This window comes from Hemicordylus capensis, chromosome 2, assembly GCF_027244095.1.
Source record: "Hemicordylus capensis ecotype Gifberg chromosome 2, rHemCap1.1.pri, whole genome shotgun sequence".
Lineage (NCBI taxonomy): Eukaryota > Metazoa > Chordata > Lepidosauria > Squamata > Cordylidae > Hemicordylus > Hemicordylus capensis.
The window spans coordinates 257,991,244-258,013,219 of NC_069658.1; the positions used below are offsets into that span (position 1 = coordinate 257,991,244).

At 46.3% G+C, this 21,976-nt stretch overlaps 1 protein-coding gene across 2 annotated transcripts; it reads left to right on the forward strand.

The window, feature by feature from the left end:
• Nucleotides 1-127: 127 nt before the first annotated feature.
• On the forward strand, nt 128-20,508 carry NMRAL1 (NmrA like redox sensor 1). 2 transcript variants are annotated; one of them, XM_053301297.1, is made up of 7 exons: nt 128-1,020; nt 3,391-3,475; nt 9,183-9,421; nt 10,710-10,784; nt 10,868-11,117; nt 17,178-17,368; nt 20,269-20,508. In XM_053301297.1, exons 1-7 carry the CDS (start codon nt 973-975, stop codon nt 20,440-20,442), a joined length of 1,062 nt encoding a protein of 353 aa, XP_053157272.1. In that variant the 5' UTR covers nt 128-972; the 3' UTR covers nt 20,443-20,508. The 2 variants fall into 2 exon arrangements, with proteins under 2 accessions (XP_053157272.1, XP_053157273.1); XM_053301298.1 differs by lacking the exon at nt 10,710-10,784 and having other exon boundaries at nt 134-1,020.
• Nucleotides 20,509-21,976: the final 1,468 nt, after the last annotated feature.

Here is a 21,976-nt window from a genome sequence, read left to right on the forward strand (position 1 = left end):
CACACTCGGAAGTGAAATGGGGAAAGGAGGGTATTTTTAAAGGGGCCACGATCTAATTATATCATGAATTATTCTTGAGTCTTCAGGCGGAGAGTGGGTTATCGCTACTGCCCTTTAAGGGCTCTGAGGGAGTTAAAAGAGAAACGCCTTCAAAGAGTAGGGGAGAACTAATCCTTCTTCGCCCTTTTTTTTTTTTGAGGTCTCGTTAGTTATTAAGCTTGCTATTAGCCATGAAAGCTAAATGGAACCTCCATGTGTAGAGTTAGTATACCGGTGAATACGAGATGTTGGAATTGAAGAACGAGGGAAAGCTGCTACCTTCACGCCCTGGTTACAACCTTCCCCAGAGGCATCTAGCTGATCAGTGCTGGATAGAGGAACTTGGTATTATTCAGCGGGGTGGAGGGCAAGAGAGGAGAGAGCATTTGCCCCCCGCCCCGGATTGAGCCAGTTCCCACTGGATTCAATGGGGGCTACTCCCAAGGAGGCGGGGTACAGAATTGCTGGCTTCCCCCGCCCTGCCCCTGCAAAACCTCTTGCAGACGCCTTAAGTTCATCATCATCCTTTTGAAGGCGGTTCTTCTGGTTCTCTCTCCCATTCAGCTCCCCACCAGAGTTGCTACCTTTTTCTTAGCAAAGGCTGTGTGTGCTTTCACAGTTGGGTAAAAGGAAAGTGTGCCGCGCCGAGTCGGTGTCGACTCCCGGACGGTGGGCAGAGCAGAGGCTGTCGTTCACTGCCGTGGGAGAGTGGCGGAGCCAGAGCGCCGCCTGGTAGGGAGCGAGTTTGGCAAAAGGCTTGAAGGGGTAATCAAGAGGCGGGAGACAGCCGAGTCTGGGGTTCACCCCGCCCTGGGGCTTTTTGGACTTTCACCTTGGCTGATTTCCTAAACTGAACACGCCACTGCCCAAACGGAAAAGGGCTTGAACACTGTAAGATCTGCTTGGTGCTATTACAACTCCACGTCCCTTTGTATGCGACTGTATTTTCTTGGGAAACCGTATCCTGTACCACTTGCTTTTGTAAGTGTAACATCGGACATTCTTTCATAATTTGTTGTCAGGATCCTGTTGTATTGGTATCTGTGGGTGGGTGCTGGGGATTATGGTTTTGCCCTGTCTGATCACACTATAGGTGACAAAAGAACGTTCATGTTCCTCAGGGGAACTTTAGTCGTTTCCATCTGCTAAGCAGAGTGGTGGTCAGTGGGGAAAAGTCCTGGCTGGGATGTTTTGAACAGAGAAGCCATCGGAGCTTGGAAAGTAACACTTCTTCTCCCATATTCTCTCCCAAACTAAGGGGAGGGACTGGGGTGTGAACGTAAAGCAAAAGACACAAAAAGGCTGTTCACACCATCCTAGGAGCACCACCCAGCCGGAGTAGGAGAGTTGGGTGCACTCAGTTGTGTGAACTTAAAAAACAAGGGAGAAAGGCGGAAGAGTGATTGTGTGGGAGGTGGGCATTGGGTTAGATGGCTTTACCTTTGGTAAAATGCTGGGGACAGAATCTGGGTATGGCACACCCGTCCAACCCAGCTCTTACCTCCATTCCTGCTGCCTTGCATTTTGAGTTCACATGATCACATATTGGGAGTGTGTGCATGACTCTCCTACCTTGGCAGGGCGCTCCTCTGACTCTGAGAGAGAGCTGGCTGGGACCTAAATGTGCCTTATGGTCAAGGGCAGCTGGTGAGGGGCGGGGGGCACGGAGCCAAGCACTCCCTGAGAAAAGCAGTTGCCTCCCTACCTGCCCCCCATTTCTAACATGTGGGTCACACACTCACCCAGACAGAAATGCACTTTGCCCCTTCTGTGCTCCCTTCATTTTTTTCTTTCTAGTGCCACATTTCTTATGGTATACAAGGCTTCTTTTTGTGGAGCTGATAGGAGATAGGAAACTTGCTGCTCAGAAGAAGTACACATGCTGCTGCCAGTGCCTACCTCCACCTGAAGCTTAACTTGTACACTTGTAAATATAAACCAAATATTACACAGACGTCAAAGGCTCCAGAAGAAGGGGATATCTTCCAGTGCTCACGCATTATTTAGTCTCCCATTCAAATGCAACCAGGGCAAACCCTGCTTAGCAAAGGGGGCAATCCATGGCTCAGTGGCAGTGTATCTGCTTAGTGTGCTGAAGGTCCCAGGTAGGGCTGGGAAAGCTATTTCTCAGGCACATACAGTGGTCTGGTTCCTATCTGTACCCCTGCTAACTGAACAAAAGAGGCACCTTTTAAAAGTGGCGATTCTCTTATATTTATCAGTGGGGGAGCAACTGACCCTATCTGTCCCCAGCACAGCATCCCTCCAGTGGTTTTTGCTGGTGTCTGTCTTATGTTTCCTTTTAGATTGTGAGCCCTTAGGGGACAGAGAAACAACTTATTTATTTCTCTGTGTACATCGCTTTGAGATTGTTAGGAACATAGGAAGCTGCCATATGCTGAGTCAGACCCTCGGACCCTCTAGCTCAGTTATTGTCTACCCAGACTGGCAGCGGCTTTTCCGAGGCTGCAGGTGGGGTCTTGCTCGGCCCTATCTGGAGGTGCTGCCAGGGAGGGAACTTGGAACTTTTTGATGCTCTTCCCAGAGCAGGCCCCATCCCTGAAGGGGGAATATCTTGCAGTGCTCATGTCGCATGCTGTGTCCCATTCAAATGCAAACCAGGGCTCAGGTTGAATCTGGAAGGCCCCACTCCTACTGCCATCCAGAACAAAACTCATTCTGCACATAGATGGAAACAAATTAGCGGGACCACTGACTTGCTATTGTAAGGCACCTTCCTAGCTGACCCCTATCCTCCAGGAGAGCTGGTCTTGTGGCAACAAGCTTGTCTTGTCCCCTTAGCTAAGCAGGGCCTGCCCTGGTTGCATATGAAAGGGAGACTAGAAGTGTGAGCACTGCAGGATATTCCCCTTAAGGGATAGGAAGAGCATCTAGGTTCCGGGTTCCCTCCCTGGCAGCGTCTCCAAGATGGGGCTGGGAGGGGGTCCTGCCTGCAGCCTTGGAGACGCCGCTGCCAGTCTGTGAAGACAATACTGGGCTGGATGGACTAAGGGTCTGACTCCGTATGTGGCTTCTTCCTTCCTTCCTAAGATCTTCCAAAGTCAAAGCCCAGGTAACACTCTCCCTGGTTATTCTCATATTAAAGAGCATAGCTTTAAATAGCCGTCTGAATGCATTGCTTCTTTCCAAATGACCACAGGAACACACATGGCCTTTCCACATTCACTGTCTGCCTTTTATCCTTTCTTCCCGATCTGATTTTGCTCTACCAATGTATGTCAAAGTCTACTTGGAGTGGAGTGGGTAGTGAGAACACTGCTTATTCTTTTGGGAGGGCTGGGAGGTTAGGAATTCGGGAACCTGACACATTCCCAGATCTCTTCTGACCAGGTTCCACCAGCAACAGCCTCTGGACCCAGACCAGCCATGGCAGGAGCCACACAGAAGAAGATCATAGTGGTATTTGGGGCCACAGGTAAGGACTCTTTACTGTGCAGGTTTACCTGACTGTGAGTGCAGTGTGCACTACGCTTAGCTCAGTCAGATTTCTTCCTGTATAAGTGTGCACTGTATTACAGCCTTGGGATACACCTGCACAAGACCACACGTTGGCCATTGCTTTTTTCTCATAAGTGTGATCAGGAGGCTTTACACACAGGGCTTCTACCCCGAATCTCCTTCGAGAGAGGGTGTGTGCATTCACACACCATACGAACTTAACCCGAGGTCCCTTCGAGATCCTTGGACCCACTCCACACACAAGTTGGGCTTTGTCTTGTGAATTCTAGCTTATCGCGAGAGATTTCTGAGTTTTTTAAATGCTGGTTTTAAGCTACTTTTTCTGAAAACGACAGTAAATAAGGAGAGGCACGGATGTAGAATCATCAACATCATAAGAAGGATACTGTTTTTACAAATGCAGATGTAGCTCTTCAGTGCTCTCTCCTCTCCTCCCCCTTAGAAGGAAAACACAAAGGAAAACATGTGAACTTGTTTCAAAACAAAACTGGAGAGCAGAGGGGAGGGGCTGCTTCCCTCAATGCCGCGAGTGTACTTCGAAGTAGCTTTGCTCAACATTTACCCCGCAGCATGAAGCCATGTGCAAATAACCCCCAGGGGAACCACTAAAGACATGGCATGTTTTTGGTATGGCTATCACAGACACTTCTGAGATGGTCTCAGTAATATTACAAATATACCCACCTTGCAAAGTTCACAGGGGATACTCCTCTTCCCCATGAGCACTTGAAGATGGAGGAGGAAATCTCCCTTTGCCCTGAATTTAGGGGTGTCATGGAAAAGAAGTGAGAATTACAGCAGATGGAGCTTGTTATGGAGGGGAAAGAAAGGCTGTGCTTGCTGAAATCTCCTCTTCTGTGCATCTCTTAAAGGAACAGGAGACCTGTCCGCTCTTCCATTTGGTAGCCCTGTTTGGAATAGCTTCTTTAGTTGCTGCTTGGAGATGGACAAGGAGAGTGTTCAAAACTCATGAGGAAGAGGATTCCAGAGGGCAGGGGGCACCACAGAGAAGACCTGTGGACCAGGAAAGCTGGTCTTGTGGTAGCAAGCATGACTTGTCTGCTTTGCTAAGCAGGGTCTGCCATGGTTAGGATTTGAATGGGAGACTACATGTATGAGCTCGGTAAGATATTCCTGGAAGAGCACCTGCCTGCTTGCATGCAGAAGGCTCCAAGTTCCCTCCCTGGCATCTCCAAGATAGGGCTGAGACAGACTCCTGCCTGCAACCTTGGAGAAGCTGCTGCCAGTCTGTGCGGACAGTACTGAGCTAAATGGACCAATGGTTTGACTTGGTATAAGGCAGCTTCCTATGTTCCTAATAAGAAACATACTGTAGCTGTCAGCAACAGCCACTGCCAGATGCTGTGCCGAGGTCAAATAGAGCCATTTGCTCTTCTGCTTCTTATTATAAGGAGAATCACCACTTCAGAAGCCCAGTTATGAAATCATAAGAGGGAATCATAGGGTAGTTATTTGCACATACATACATACCACTTAAGAGAAAAGATGGTTCCTCCCTCACATATTGCATGATAGTATAATTTGGCCATTTTCATGGAATGGAAATTCCATTCTTTAAATGGAATTGAACCTGGCTGGTAGGGATGTGCACGGTCCGGAGCAGTCCGGACCGGCACCGAAGGGGGGCCTTACTTTAAGGGCGGGGAGGGCTTACTTACCCCTCCCGCCTCTTTGTCCCCTCCAGCGCCCGTATTCAACAGAATAACGGGGCACTGGAAACCAGCCGCCACCCCCCCCCCCCCGCCGCGGGCAGATTTGGCCAAAAACTCAAGGTACAAATGCCGCCGCCGCCGCCCGCCAGCCCTCCCTCCCTCCCAGCTGCCCGCCCGCCCGCCCCAGTCCTCACCCAATCTCTTTGAAAAAAATGAGAGGAGGTAGCGAACAAAGCTCCTCTCGTTAGGGAGTCCTCTAGCATACTGAAGAAGCTTTGTGTGCGCGCGCATGCGCGTGCCGCAAATCACGCCGACCGCCAGAGGCCTGGTCTACCTGCCGGGAAAAGGCCGGGTAGACTGGGCCTCCGATCGCCAGAGGCCCGGTCTACCCGGCCTTTTCCCGGCGGGTAGACCGGGCCTCCGGCAGTCGGTGTGCTTTGCGGTGCGCGCATGCGCACGCGCAAAGCTTCTTCAGTATGCTACAGGACTCCCTAACGAGAGGAGCTTTGTTCGCTAGCTCCTCTCGTTTTTTTCAAAGAGATCGGGTGAGGACTCGGGCGGGCGGGCAGCTGGGAGGGAGGGAGGGCTGGCGGGCGACGGCGGCGGCATTTGTACCTTGAGTTTTTGGCCAAATCTGCCCGCGGGGGGGGGGGCGGCTGGTTTCCAGTGCCCCGTTATTCTGTTGAATACGGGCGCTGGAGGGGGCAAACAGGCGGGAGGGGTAAGTAAGCCCTCCCCGCCCTTAAAGCAATACCCCCCACCTGGACCCGGACCAGCCAGGGCCGAACCGGTCCGGCAGTTCGGCCATTCTTTAGAATGGCCGCAGGACCGGTTCGGACACACCCCTACTGGCTGGAGGGCAGTTCTTCTGGGGTTATGATCCTTGCATAGGAATCGGGACTAGTAAGCAAGAGCAGCAACTACTAGAAAATAAAGTTGTCAGGGTTTTTTTCTGGCAAGACCTCTGTGCTTTTTATAGAGAGAGAAGATGACAAGAGGTTCTGGAGTTGTGTGTTAGAAGAATCTAGCCCCATTCAGACGTTTCAAAGGGAGGTCGTACTCACATACAGTCTCTGAAAACACACTAGAAGCCCTGCCTGGTGTGCCACTCACTGATTTCCCCAGCGCGTCTCTGACAGCATTCATCTGAAGAGATTAATGTTGTAAGCATGATGACAGACACTTCTGTAATCAGGAGACTCTCTTCAGATGAATGCTGTAAGCATGGGGGATGTGCTGGAGGAAATCAGTGAGTGATACACTGGGTAGGACTTCCAGTGCGTTTTCAGAGACTGTAAAAAGTAAAGTGTGCTGTCGAGTCAGTGTCGACTCCTGGCGACCACAGAGCCCTGTGGTTGTCTTTGGTAGAATACAGGAGGGGTTTACCATCGCCTCCTCCTGTGCAGTATGAGATGTTGCCTTTCAGCATCTTCCTATGTCGCTGCTGCCCGATATAGGTTTTTCCCATAGTCTGGGAAACATACCAGTGGGGATTCAAACCGGCAACCTCTGGCTTGCTAATCAAGTGTACAACCTCCCTTTGAAGAGTCTGAATTGGGTTTCTGCAATTGTTGGAGAGAGAGTTCCAGTTGATGGAGATGGAGTTCAACCTTCAATTGATGGAGAGGGAGTTCAACCTTTTGCACCAACTATCCTAATGACTACTAGGGGCACTGGGAGTAGAGGTAGTTGGTGAGGGTCTCCTTACCTATCCCTGCTTGCCTCTACCCTATGGCCCCTAACTTCAGGTACTTCCTGTAGAGAGTCAGTCCTCTTCCTTTCCTCTTGGAGAGTAGATGGAAACCTCCCTCTCCCCCTACCTACCCATTATGTAGCTAATAGATGGGACTAGGACTTTCCTATCCAAAATGTACTTCACCAATAAACCTATTTAGTTTAGATTGTACAACATTCTCCATGCACGTGTTACCTGGGAGGCCCAGTTACCACAAACCAAAACAAACAAGGATGATTGAAGGAAGCAATAATCACCATTTATTGAAAAACCAGCGCTGGTGGCTCCTCTCTGAGCTTAACAGCTAGTCAGAGAGACGCGCGCAGCTGCCTGGGTCACAAGTTTTTACACTTTGGCATAACTACATAGCTGGGCATCAACATTCAGCCCCAAAGAACCAATTAGTTCATTGGTTAACATCATTGTCCGTCATATTACAAATATTATAATCATTGCTAGTTAGACAAGCATTCCCTAGTAGAAAGAAACATTTCTACTGCCTATTGATAAGCGAAACTGTCTTCCTCAGATGGCCTTGAAGTGTTATTTTTACAGGCCTTTGCTTTTTCAAGAGATACAAGGAGAGGGCGGGGCTCTTCCCCCTCTAGCTTGTCAGCAAATTTATGGCTTTACAGCTCGCAATTTGGCAAGGCAACTTGCAGACTCTATTAACCATTTCTTGACCAGTGCAAAGACACTTTCCCATTCCATGAGAACAAAGTGATTACAAAGCAGCTTTCAGAAAAGGCATTTTCCCCTCATTCCACACACGTTCTTCAAATAACTGCAACAACTAAACTCAGCACTCTACTCTGTAACCAGAGTGGGTAGCTTCCTTTTGGCGCCTTGCTAAATAATTACAAACCCCAAGAGTAATAACCCAGAGGAAGTTTTGTAATTGTGTATAGGCAGGTCATTTCAGTAGAGCACTAGGTGCTTGGATCTGCCTCCTCAGGCACCATTTTGTACCTGGCTTCATCTGATTGCCACTCCTTTTTGTACCTGTCTCCAATTGGTGGACGTTGAGGCTCTAGTCAAAAACAAAGTAGATCCTGCAGGTCCTTGATCTAGTCAGTGAGGCGATTCTCACGATCAGTGGAAAGCGGGCTAAGGGAGCTGAGCCCGCTGTCCATGGATTTTGGGAACCACCGGGCTTGCAGGCGAGCCCGGTTTCCCCAAAGCAGGTCACTCGCTTACCTACCCCTCCCCTTAGCCCAGGTTAGCAGAGTGAGCACTCTGCCAACCCGGGTTTTGTGGTTGTGTGTTGCTGCGGTGCGGCTCTGCACCATGGCAACACACGAGGAGATCCCTGTCCGGGAGGTTGCAAGCAGACTCCCGGGCTCAGGGTTCTCTCCAGCATGCCCTGCGTGTTTGCGCGGGGCATCCTGGAACTTCCGGAGGCCACATGGCCCCTGATCCCCACAGCTCCTGCTGGCTCTGTGACGGCTCCGTGAGCCCGCTCTCCCTGCAAACCTCATTTTGGCGAGGCTCACCGATCGTGAGACTCGCCTCAGTCAGTCTTTATTACAGTCTTTGACCAAGATAACAACATCTAAAAAAATCTAAAATTTTAAACATAGTCATATTAATAACATAACTGTACACTGGATCTAACCATTAGCGAGCAGAGTGCGATGAACTCATATTGCTGAACAACAGAATTTTGCAACTGTGTGTGTGATAGACAAATCTGCATCTATTAGCAAATACTTGATGTAGAATTCGTCTGATCCACCTGGCAGATTATGTAAAAAGAGGATCAATTAACCTTTGCCAAAGATCTATATAAAAGACACACTGCAGGAGCACATGTCTAACTGACTCAATCTCATCAGAGTTACAGGGACAATATCTCTGCTCAGTTGGAATTCTATTTCTACCAGCCAAAAGTTTCGAAGGGAGGGCATTCATACAGACCCTCAAGAAGGCCCATCTATGTTTGAGGACAGAAAGGAGGAATAGATAATCTGCTGGGTGAGTTCTCATCCCACCACTGAGCAGGTAGAATGACCTAGATGTCCTCAACAGGTCTTTCTGAAACTCAGTATCCCAGATCCTTCATTTAATAAGTTCTTTGGCCCTGACCAAAGCCACAGACAGGATTGCCTCAGGTGAAAGACCATAGGGACGGAGTTTCCTGACACAGTTCTCCCACCAGTTTGAGCAGTGCCTATCCAATAATAACAAGGGAAGGAGAGGGCAAGTCCTTGTTCTATTGGTAACCACACTTGCTCCTTCACCTTTTTTCTTGGCAGGTGCCCAGGGAGGTTCAGTTGCTCAGGCCCTCCTGGATGATGATTCCTTCAGTGTCCGTGCTGTGACCCGCAACCCTGCCCATCCAGCAGCTAAGGCCCTCCTTAGTCGTGGAGCTGAGGTGGTGAAGGGAGATCTAAATAACTTAGATTCACTGGAGCAGGCAATGGAAGGAGCATATGGGGCCTTCGTGGTCACCACTTTCTCAGTGGATTTCAACAAGGAGCAAGAGAGCCTTCAAGTAAATAAAATCCAAGAGTATATTTCCTTAGCATCCTGTGTTTGTGACATGCCCACATTAGAAGCTTAAATGGTTTGACTTTTCCATGACTTCTTCTGCCTGGAATCCTGGGAATTATAGTTCTGTGAGAGGATTATGGATCCAAAGAGTTCCTTAGTACTCTCATAAAACTATCATTCCCCAAGCTTTTTGCCGGTCATGACAACTAAATTAGCTTTTAAACCTAAACCAGTGAATCATCTGTCACATATTAGATTCCACTTTCTTCCTGGATAAACTAAAGACCAGACTACACTTTATGATAAACATATACTTGGCTTTTTTGTTGTTAAATAGCAGCCATGGAGGACCTCGAGGAGAGGTCTCCTTAGCTAAGCAGGGTCCACCCTGGTTTCATATGAATGGGAGACTTGATGAGAGTCCTGTAAGATATTCCCCTCAGGAAATGGAGCTGCTCTGGGAAGAGTAGAAGGTTCCAGGTTCCCTCCCTGGTAGCGTCTCCAAGATAGGGCTGAGAGAGATTCCTGCCTGCAACCTTGGAGAAGTCACTGCCAGTCTGTGAAGACAATACTGAGCTAGATAGACCAATCGTCTCACTGAGTATATGGCAGCTTCCTATGTTCCTATGACCTGTGTGGGAGTGCATTGTGTGTGCAACAAAGAAGGCTTTGAACCCTTTGCTCCCACCATGGTCCCAATCTGAATCAGCCTTCTCATGGCTGCTATTTACCCTGGCAAAAGCTCCCATTGACACCAATAGGCTTCTCCTGAGAAAGCCTGTTCTGCATTCCTCCAAACAAAATCTGAAACACTTCTGCCTTGAAGAATTAAATGGACAGTGTTGTATGCATTTCGTAACCTTTCAAGGCTACCAGTTGTTTGAACATACCCCTAATTTGTGGGGTATGTTCCAGACATTTTTTCTTCATGGTTGTATTTTTGTTGCATTTGCTGAATACTCAGACATACACTTTTCAAGGATCGGATGCTGAAAATCAGGTCCTTTAATTGCCCCAGTGGGCAAAACCTGCTAGGTTCAACCCACAGGGGCAATTAAGTGACCTGGTTTCTAGATGCATTTGGTCAGAATATTTTCAGGGCAAGTTCCATTCAGTTATGAAGCACATAAATAAGCATGCATTTCAGCATATCCCAGGTGTCTGTCACTCTCCTTATCCACAATCAGCCTCTGAGATTAGAAGGAAAATGTTATATCAGAGGCTGTGGCTTTTAGGCCTTGAATTGAATAGTTACCACCACTAATGAAGTCAAATTATTCATTCTTCAGTCAAATAATCTTGCAACCCCAATGCCCTCCTTCGGGAATTCTGAGTCACACACTTTGAATCTGGTCATCCTACAAGTGAGTACGTGTTCCATTCTACCCTCCTTCCAGTTCCCACCGCCACTGACACACTTGACTGACATTATTTTCTCTCATGAAAGGGTAAGAACACTGCTGAGGTCGCCAAATGCCAGAATTTGAAACATGTCGTCTTTAGCGGATTGGATCATGTGGAGAAGCTGACAGGTGGTCAGCTGAAAGTCCCATTTTTTGACAGCAAGGGAGAAGCAGAGGCCCGATACCGGGAACTCGGGGTGCCCTTTACGAGTGTTCGGCTGCCATGCTACTACGAGAACTTTCTGAACTTCTACCCCCCACAGAGGAGGCCAGGGGAAGACGCTTACACCGTTGGTATGTAGCATTTCCATGAGAGGAAAAACGTCACGGTCAGTCAGGCTGTCGTTAAAGGACAGGAGTAGGATTCATAACATTGGTTGCAAACTTATATGTGAGGGAGAATGTTGCTCTGTTCTTCCTGATGAATAGAATTGATATTTTAAGTACCTTTCCAAATGTCAAGGGCCTTTGCTGGGTGGAAGAGGGAATTTTCTAGAAGAGGGCAAGCTCTCTGCAAGGGTGCTCATTCTACAAAGTGAGGTGAGTTTCCCTCAGGCTGCCATTTTTACTTCAGGAGCCATTTTATGGCTCATTTATTTTTTAAAAATGGAAAAAATAACAGGCAATTTTCAGCTGATTTCCGCCCCTTGGGGGGCACTGAAGGACTGCTGAGGACCTGCGGAGCACGGTAGGGCACTTTACCATGCTTTTCGTTGTAATGGGTGTGTGTTTTGGCCAATTCCTTTTTAAAAAATGCGGGGGGGGGGTGATTTTTGGCCAGTTCCACCACCACCACCCTTAGGAACCTAACCCCTGCAATTTCATTGCCTCATTTATTTGGTATTCGCAGTTTTGGTATCCATGACACTAGCCGAGAACGGAAACCCCCAAAATACAGAGGTTTTCCTGTCTCTTCAGTGCTTTAATACTCTTTCCTCATTTCCTCCTCTTCCTCCTTCAGCTCAGTGGCTATTGAGAGCGGAGGAGGGTACATGTGCTGTGTGGTGGTGGCTATTGCCACCACAGAGGAGGGAGTGGAAGAGTGTATTATGTGTCGCATATGAGGAGGAGGGAATGCGTGTGGTGCTGTGGTGGCTATCATTGCTGCAGAGGAGGAGGCGGCACATGCATCTCCCATAGAGCTAGTCTATGGGAGGAGAGCTTGTCTTGTGGTTGCAAGCATGGATTTTCCCCTCTGCTAAGCAGGGTTCATTCTGGTTTGCATTTGAATGGGAGACTACATGTGTGAGCACTGCAAGATATTCCTCTTGGGGGATGAGGCTGCTTCGGCAAGAGCAGCTGTCTTCTTGCATGCAGAAGGTTCCGAGTTCCCTCGCTCGCATCTCCAAGAGAGGGCTGAGAGAGACTCCTGCCTGCAACTCTGAAGTGGCCGCTGCCAGTCTGTGTGTACAATATTGAGCTAAATAGACCAACGGTCTGACTTGGTAGAAGCAGCTTCCTACGTTCTTAACATCAAGTAGTGGTAGCTAGTGCCGCTGTCATCTGAAAAAAGGAAAGAGGAGCAGCAGCAACAAATGCAACCAGCAGCAACAAGACCTTGGGCCCCCACTGGCTGGCTGCTTCTCCTGTAGGGATGAGACAAGCTGCACTGGCCAGCATTCTTACAGAAAAGGCCCAAAGCTCAGTGGCAGAATGCAAGTTCCACATGCAAAGGTGGTCCCAGGTTCAATCTCGGGTATCTCCAGTTAAATAGCAGAAAAAGAGGGGAGGAGGAGGAGGAGAAGGAGAAGAAGAAAAACAAATCTAAGTGTTGCATGGATTGACTACAAGAAGGCCTTTGACTCATTGCCTCATACATGGATACTAAAATGTTTAGAAACAACTGGTGTCAGCAAAAATTGTTGTTTTATGATGTTTTTAATGGTTAATCATTGTTTATGCTTTTTAATTTTTGTTTTAATTATTAACTGATTTTAATGGTGTTTTAATGGAAACCGCCCTGAGCCTTTTGGAAGGGTGTTATAAAAGTTTTAATAATAAAAATAAATAAATAAATACATTCAGATTTTTGTTTTGTTTTTTTAAGCAATGAGCATGTGGAGTACACAGTTAACAATCAATGGCGAGACACATGGACAGGTTAGCATTAGAAGAGGCATTTTTCAAGGGGACTCACTATCCCCTCTGTTGTTTGTAATCGCCATGATCCCACTTTCACAAATACTAAACAAAATAGGCCTTGGATACCAAACATCTAAAACATCAAGTAAAATAAACCATCTGCTTTACATGGATGATTTGAAGCTGTATGGAAAGTCCCAATCAGAAATCAAATCACTGCTAAACTCTGTCCGTATATTCAGTAGCGATATAGCAAGGGAGCTTTGACTAGATAAGTGTGCTGCATTAAAAATGAACAGAGGAAAAATAACAAAAACAGAAGGAATAGAACTGCCCAATGGAAGCAACATCAAGAACCTGGAAGAGAAAGAGCATTACAAATACTTGGGCATTCTCCAGGCTTATAATATTGCACACACTGAAGTTAAAAGAAAAATTGGAAGTGAATACATCAGGAGAGCTAGAAAAATCCTAAAGTCCAAACTCAATGGCGGGAACACCATACAAGCCATAAACACCTGGGTTATACCCAGGGGCGTAACAAGGCTGGAGTGGGCCCAGAGACAAAATTTGAAAATGGGCCCCTCGCTGATACACACACACACACATTTCACATGTGACTTGCCTCTAGGGGGCCCCTCGAGGCGTGGGGGCCCACAGGCAGCCTTGCCTAATAGTAGTTACGCCCCTGGCTATACCTATTATCAGATACTGTGCAGGAATAATAGACTGGACCCAGGCAGAGCTAGAGACGCTAGATCGTAAGACCAGGAAAATAATGACCATCACTCATGCTCTGCACCCCCGCAGTGATGCTGATAGGCTCTACCTCCCTCACAGCTCAGGTGGAAGAGGAATGCTGCAAGTCCATCAAACAGTAGAGGAGGAGAAAAGAGGCCTTGAAGAATATGTAAAGGACAGTGAAGAAGATGCTCTTAAAATGGTCCATAACGAGAAACTATTAAACACCAATGAAACAAAGCAGGCCTACAAGAAAGAACAAGTCAAGAACCGAGCAGAAAAATGGAAAAATAAGCCACTGCATGGTCAATATTTGCACAATATATCTGGAAAATCAAACATCACCAAGACCTGGCAATGGCTTAATAATGGCAACATGAAGAAAGAAAGAGAGGGTTTAATACTGGCTGCACAAGAACAGGCACTAAGAACAAATGCAATAAGAGCAAAAGTCAAAAAATCCACAACAAACAGCAAGTGCCACCTTTGTAAAGAAGCAGATGAAACAGTGGACCACCTAATCAGCTGTTGTAAAAAGATCGCACAGACTGACTACAAACAAAGGCATGACAAGGTAGCAGGGATGATACACTGGAACATCTGCAAAAAAAATAACAAGCTACCTGTTTCCAAAAATTGGTGGGACCATAACATTGAAAATGTTGAAGAAAATGAAGATCCAAAAATATTATGGGACTTCTGACTACAAACAGACAAACATCTGCCACACAATACACCAGATAGAACTGTAGTCGAGACGAAAGAAAAACAAGTCAAAATAATCAACACAGCAATACCAGGGGATAGCAGAATAGAAGAAAAAGAAATAGAAAAAATTCACAAAATACAAAGATTCACAAACTGAAATTGAAATGCTGTGGCAGAAGAAGACCAAAATAATCCCAGTGGTAATTGGCGCCCTGGGTGCAATTCCAAAACAACTTGAAGAGCACCTCAACACCATAGGGGCCACAGAAATCACTATCAGCCAATTACAAAAAGCAACTTTACTGGGAACAGCCTATATTCTGTGACGATATCTATAATAATAACAGCAACAATATTGATAATAAAATTCTGGCATCCCAGGTCCTTGGGAAGGACTCTATGTCTAGATAAAACAAACCAGTCAATAACATCTGTCTGACTGTGTAAACAACAGGAAGTATTATTATTATTTCTTGTTTACACAGTCAGACAGGTGTTATTGACTGGTTTGTTTTATCCAGACATCGAGTCCTTCCCAAGGACCTGGGATGGCTGAATTTTATTGTCAATTGTTATAGATATAGATATAGATGATATTATTATTATTATTATTATTATTATTATTATTATTATTATTATCATCATCATCATCATCATCATCATCATCTCTCTTGTTTACACAGTCAGACAGGTGTTATTGTCTGGTTTGTTTTATCCAGACATCGAGTCCTTCCCAAGGACCTTACTATTATTATTATTTCTTGTTTACACAGTCAGACGGGTGTTATTGACTGGTTTGTTTTATCCAGACATCGAATCCTTCCCAAGGACCTGGGATGCCAGAATTTTATCATCAATACCGTTGGTTATTATAGATATCGTTGCAAAATATAGGCTGTTCCCAGTAAAGCTGCCTTTTGTAATTGGCTGATGGTGATTTCTGTGGCCCCTATGGTGTTGAGGTGCTCTTCAAGGTCTTTTGGAACTGCACCCAGGGCGCCAATTACCACTGGGATTATTTTGGTCTTTTTCTGCCACAGCCTTTCAATTTCAATTTGTAGATCTTTGTATTTGGTGATTTTTTTCTATTTCTTTTTCTTCTATTCTGCTATCTCCTGGTATTGCTATGTTGATTATTTTAACTTGTTTTTCTTTCTTCTCGACTACAGTTCTATCTGGTGTATTGTATGGCAGATGTTTGTCTGTTTGTAGTCGGAAGTCCCATAATATTTTTACATCTTCATTTTCTTCAACTTTTTCAATTTTATGGTCCCACCAATTTTTGGCTACAGGTAGCTTGTTATTTTTTTTGCAGATGTTCCAGTGTATCATCCCTGCTACCTTGTCATGCCTTTGTTTGTAGTCAGTCTGTGCGATCTTTTTACAACAGCTGATTAGGTGGTCCACTGTTTCATCTGCTTCTTTACAAAGGCGGCACTTGCTGTTTGTTGTGGATTTTTCGACTTTCGCTCTTATTGCATTTGTTCTTAGTGCCTGTTCTTGTGCAGCCAGTATTAAACCCTCTCTTTTTTGATTCAAGTTGCCATTCTTAAGCTATTGCCAGGTCTTGGCAATGTCTGATTTTCCACTTATATTGTGCAAATATTGACCATGCAGTGGCTTATTTCTCCATTTTTCTGCTCAGTTCTTGACTTGTTCTTTCTTGTAGGCCTGCTTTCTTTCATTGGTATTGAATAGTTTTGCATTATTGACCATTTTAAGTGCATCTTCTTCACTGTCCTTGATATATTCTTCAAGGCCTCTTTTCTCCTCCTCTACTGTTTGATGGACTTGCAGCATTCCTCTTCCACCTGAGCTGCGAGGCAGGTATAGCCTATCGATATCACTGCGGGGATGCAGAGCATGATTGATGGTCATTATTTTCCTGGTCTTACGATCCAGCGTCTCTAGCTCTGCCTGGGGCAACGACCAATCCGGTATAGATTTATTAAAGTTACGTCTCACCATATTGTTGATGGGAGAGGCACTCTTTGTCTGGCTCCTCTGGTGAGACCTGTCCAGTATGGTTGGACCTCTGGCATAGCTCTCATCTTCCTCAGAGCACACAAGCCCCACAACCACGCCAAGGTAGTGCCTCACTGGGGGATTATTATTGTTATTGTTGTTGTTTACACCCCTGGAGGCAGGGGTGTAGCTAGGGGAGTGGGGGCCCATGTTTGCCCCACTCCCTGGTCGCCCCTCCGGGTGAGGGAGATTCCTAAATTCTTAGGTTTTAGTTTCTGGTTTATTTTTAAATGGTTAAATTGTTTTTAGTTTTTGTATAAGTTTTTAACTTGTTTTATGCTATTGTTAACCGCCCAGAGACAAAAGTTTGGGGCGGTGTACAAATTTGATAGATAGATAGATAGACAGATAGATAATGGAGAAAATAGGGAGGGGTGGAGCTGGGGGCCCCTCAGGAGCTCAGAGGCCTGGGTTCTTTGAACCCATCCACTCACTTATAGCTATGCCCCTTGCTGGAGGCCTTGGGGAACCAACCCCTGCCAGTCAGGGTAGGCAATACTGAGCCCAATGGACTCGTGCCCTGACTTCAGATAAGTCAGTCTCCGATGTACAGGAGACCCACACTCTGAACATCTGATCATCCTACAGACAAGTGTGTATATGTAGAGATATTCAGTAGGAGGCAAGGCAAGTAAGGAGGGTGAGAACAGTTGGTAGGGAGGGGATTGGGAATGGTCCTCTTCAGTGTTGGACACATATTGATAGGGAAGCTCTTGGGTCTGTCTTTCTTTTCTTTTTTACAAAAATGTAGCTGGAGTACAAATTCACAGAAATACATGAACTGATATTCTTTTCCAGCATTGCCCATGGGTGATACCCCCGTCCATGCTATGGCTGTGTCTGACCTGGGCATTATGGTGCTCAACATCTTTAAAGCTCCCGAAGTCTACATAGGGAAAGCCATCCATCTGTCTGTGGAGACGCTCACAGTCCAGGGATTTGCTGATGTTTTGTCGCAATGCTTGGGGAAAAAAATCCGGGATGCTAAGGTAAGGAGGGAAGGGCCTAGATGAGCTTGTTCACTAGATCAAGGATAGTATAACCAGCTGCTGCTGCCTTTCCTCCCTATTACAATAAACAGCCGGAATCAAAATGAACAAGTTCAAGGCCCATTAGGGCTAATGGAAGTCCCAGATTTAAGGGATGTACTGAGATACTGAAGTCAGCTGTGCACTGCTTGTGGTTCTTGTTAAAATGACAGTCGTAGTTTGTCTTTTTGGGTAAACCCACCATTAGATCGGAAAAGCCACCTTTTCATCAGGTTTGGTACTGGAAAGAGAGAACCAGTACATCAGGGCTGAGATATTCTGGCTTTCCAAATCCAGGTGTCTAATTTGCATATTATGTAAATTGGCTTGGAAATAATATTTGAGCAGAATAGTGTCTGTACTTTTTGCTCCATAACTCTGCTTTTACAAGGACTAGAGCCAGGGGCGTAGCAAGGTTGGAGTGGGCCCAGAGACAAAGATTTTAGAATGCCCCCCCCACACTGAAGCTCAGCTCATGAAGTAAAGAAATCTAAAATGAGGCTGAAAAGTGGTATTATAACCTATGTGCCACAATAGAACATCTTCCTAAATTACTTTTTAAAAGGTTTTGTAAATTGTGGACGATGCCAGTCATTTCATGGTACTAGAGAAGGACATGCTGTTCTGGTAGCTCCAGGTCTTAACACTCACATCAATTTCAGAGGATGAATACAACTGAAGGAAGCCCGGGTGGGTGTGCGGCTGGGGGAGTCAGGCATGTGACTTGCCCAAGGCAAGTCTTGCCCCCATGTGACTTGCCTCCATGTGACTTGCCCCCAGACAACTGTCTCCCCTTGCCCTATTATAGTTACGCCCCTGACTAGAGCTTAGCAGAAAGAAAGAAAGAAAAGAAAGAAAGAAAGAAAGAAAGAAAGAAAGAAAGAAAGAAAGAAAGAAAGAAAGAAAGAAAGATGGATGGAATCAGGGCAAATCTGGGTGGGCTAAGCAATCTGTGTGAGATGCTTAAAATCCAGGTGAAACCCGGAATTTTGGGGGGCATGGCAACTCTACAGTACATCTGTTACTGTATGCCAGCCCCAGATTATACAGTTACATCTCCTCCCATAATATATAGCTAAAGCAGCTGTGTGGTCTAATGTCCTTGCACACAGTATTTCCTTGGTCTTATTTCTGGCTGCCTCTTACATCGAGTGGGGGAAATGCTGAGCAAAATTGCATCACATCATGCTCCCGGCTTAGCTATATGGTCTCTGCGAATCTGAGTGCAGAGGGGCACAATGGTCATATGTATTTGGCTCTAAGAGTCCAGAGAAATAGGACCATACAATTGAAGCTGTCTCATCCAGATGTCAGGTCATTAATCTATCTAGTTTTGTACGTATCGTCTGCACTGACTGACAACGACATTCTAGCATTTCAGAGGGGTGGGATCTTTTCCAGCCCTTCCTGGGTGTTTTCCAGATTACACGCTGTCACGTATCCCACAAGTGCCCCTCTGTATTGTCAGTGTTTTGATATCGCACTCGCTGTGCTGTCAGCAGGGTGCCGTCCATATTTCCAATGCCTTGTATTGAATTTTAATGATACGTTATAGCCCTATAACGTGGTAATAGCATTGCAGGGAAGTAGCTGTATTTTTCCATGGTAGGGAGGCTTGCAATGGAGTTTATGCGTTGCAGCTTGTTGCAGTATGGACAGTGCCCCCCGCCCCCCAGTGCTTGCTTCCTCCGCCCCCTCGCCTCTGGGAGAGAAACAGGCAGGGAGAAATCTCGGCTTTCCCCTCCTTTCTTCCCCACAGATTCCAAACCCCACACCTCCCTCCTCCTCCGCTTGCTTCCAATATAACTTGAGCTTGTCAATGCAGAAGGGGAGGGGAGGGAGGAGATTGGAGGGATTCTTTTATTATTTTTCCACAGGGGTTCTTTTGTGCATTCCCCTTTTAATTTGCTACTTTGGCCAGAGACTCATACTAGTGCAACTGAGCAGATTTCTGAATCCAACCCTTTCTCGTGCACTTTTTACTGAAGAGGAAGCCCATTGAACTAAATCATTTACTTCTGTGCAATCCCAATTGTTGACTGCAATGCAAAGGACAAGGAGAGAGAACAGTTATTTACTTAAAAGGAAGCCCATTGAACTAAATCATGATTCATTTACTTCTGTGCAATCCCACGGCCCTCACTGAAGGAGTGCTCCTCTCTGCTTCCTCCCTCCTATTAATTCATTCATTTATTTCTCTGGAGGCGCGCCAGTTTCTGTCTTTCCCCCTTCCTGGATTGCCACATGATTCCCTCCCACTCCCCGCCTCCCCCTCTTTTTTTTTTTTTTTTAATTTCCACCACCACCACCCACAGTTATTGCTTGCACAAAACTGGAATGATGTAAGACAAAGTTAGCTTCTTCTTTTTTGGAACGGTGCTTCCCCCCGCTGGTGGATTTGTACAAGGCAGCCAAGAAGTTAAAAAAAAAATGATGTCCCCCCCACCCTGCAACTCCATTGGCCCAAATGGAGCAGGAGGAGGGGCAGAAAAACATGTTTCAAGGAGAATATGGGCAGTCTTGCCTTGAAAACACGTTGCAATGGACAGAAAATATGAATGGCCAATAGCCTACAATAAAGCATTGATAATGCTTTACTCTCAGTTTTAAACCATTGCACTATTCCATCACACTTTGCAACACTTTACCCTTTGTAAATCGGGTAGTCCAGAAAATGCCCTGGCGATCCATGCCAGGAAATGAACTTGAGACCTTCTATGTGCAAATAATGTGTTTTGCAACCGAGCTACAGCTGATCTGCTGGTTCTAGAATCTTTGCTTGTCTTTAATCATTAATTGACAGGAATTAAAGAGCAAATAAAGCTTTAGTTGACGAAATCACCCCTGTATTTTGCTTGCAGATCTCTACTGAAACCTTTGAACAACAGACTAGCAAGCCGGTTGCAGACATGTTCCGCTATCTCCAGATCAAGACAAATTTTGATGAGGCTTTGACTCACCAACTGAACCCCAGAGCCAAGACCTTCCAACAGTGGGTGGAGGAGCAAAAGGAGAAATTTCAAAAACTGATATAGCACATAAGAATACTTAACAGGGGAAATTGTTCTCGATGACTCACGCAAACAAGCCATCTAGCAGACGCGAGGAGGTCCTAGACTCATCCTTCACAGAAATGGTTATGACAGTCTTTATCACACTCAGCACATGCAATGTACAGCAGTGGCTGACATCCAGACTAACAAAAATGCCTGCAGAAACCTATTGTAACAGTGTAAGAATGTGTAGGGATGTGCATGAATTGTGATTTGTTCACTGATTTGAAGCACAGCCTGGGGCACCTTTAAAAGGGAAGAGGGCAGGTCCATACCTGCTCCTTCGTCACTTGCTGCAACTTCCTGCTGTGGTGGTGCACCCCCCCCCCGCAGCTGCCCTCGCACATGGTGGCAGCTGTGTCGGGGGGGGGGCACCACCACAGTACGAAGCTGCGGCAAGCAGTGGAGGACCAAATACAGACCTGCTCTCCTCCCTTTTAAAGGCTGTGCTTCGAATCAGTGAACGTTTCACATTCCGTGCACATCCCTAGGATGCTGGGCTAGCCAGATCGGCTAAGGCTGGAGCTTGCATCCCCTATACTAGTGTTGTGATAGTCCAAACATGTTTGCCCTTGGAAGTATAGGAAGCTGCCTTAGACCAAGTCAGACCATTGGTTCATCTAGCTCAGCATTGTCTGCACTGGACTGGCAGCAACTCTCCAAGGTCTCAGGTAGGAGTGTCTTCCAGCCCTAACTGGAGATGCCAGGGAGTGAACCTGGGACCTTCTGCATGCAAATAGATCCTCTTTCACTGAGCTACAGCCCCATCCCTTAAGGGGGATCTCTTATAGCACTCGCATGTAGTCACCCATCCAAATGCAAACCAAGGTAAATGCTGCTTAGCCAAGGGGAGAATTCTACCACAAGACCAGCTCTCCTCCCCACCACAAGGTGGTGCACCTCCTGCTGTGTTCCCTGAAGGCGGGGAAGGCCCCAGGAAGTGACCTTGTTGTTCCAGAGCTAATAAAAGAGAACCCCAATTGACGGGGGCCCCTACTAACATCTTTATTCATACACAATGATCAGACAGCATATATCCCCAAGGCCTGGGGAGTAGCGATAATTGTTCCAATTTATAAAAAGGATAATAAGTGTGACCCAGCCAACTATCATACTATTCATTTATTATGTGTAGTAAGCAAGCTCTACACAAGGCATTTAAACCAGAGACTACAGGATGGTTTGGGGCTTGAAGGTATCCTTGATGATGAGCAAGCCACTTTTAGATCCGGCTGCTCAACCAGGGACTGTATTTTAGTTTTGCACCATCTAATAGACAAATATACCAGTAGGTCCAACTCTGCCTTATATGTGGCTTTTCTGGGTTTCAAATTTGCCTTTGGCTCAGTTTCAAGAGCAATCCCTTGGGAAAAATTTAAGAGGTCATCTATTGATAAATGTTTATTTCTCCTTATCCAGAAGCTATATACAGATGCTGCTTTAAGAGTGTGATGCAACCTACAGGAGCTACTCTCAAAAATGATTCCCACCTAGAAAGGGTTAAACAGGGGTGTAT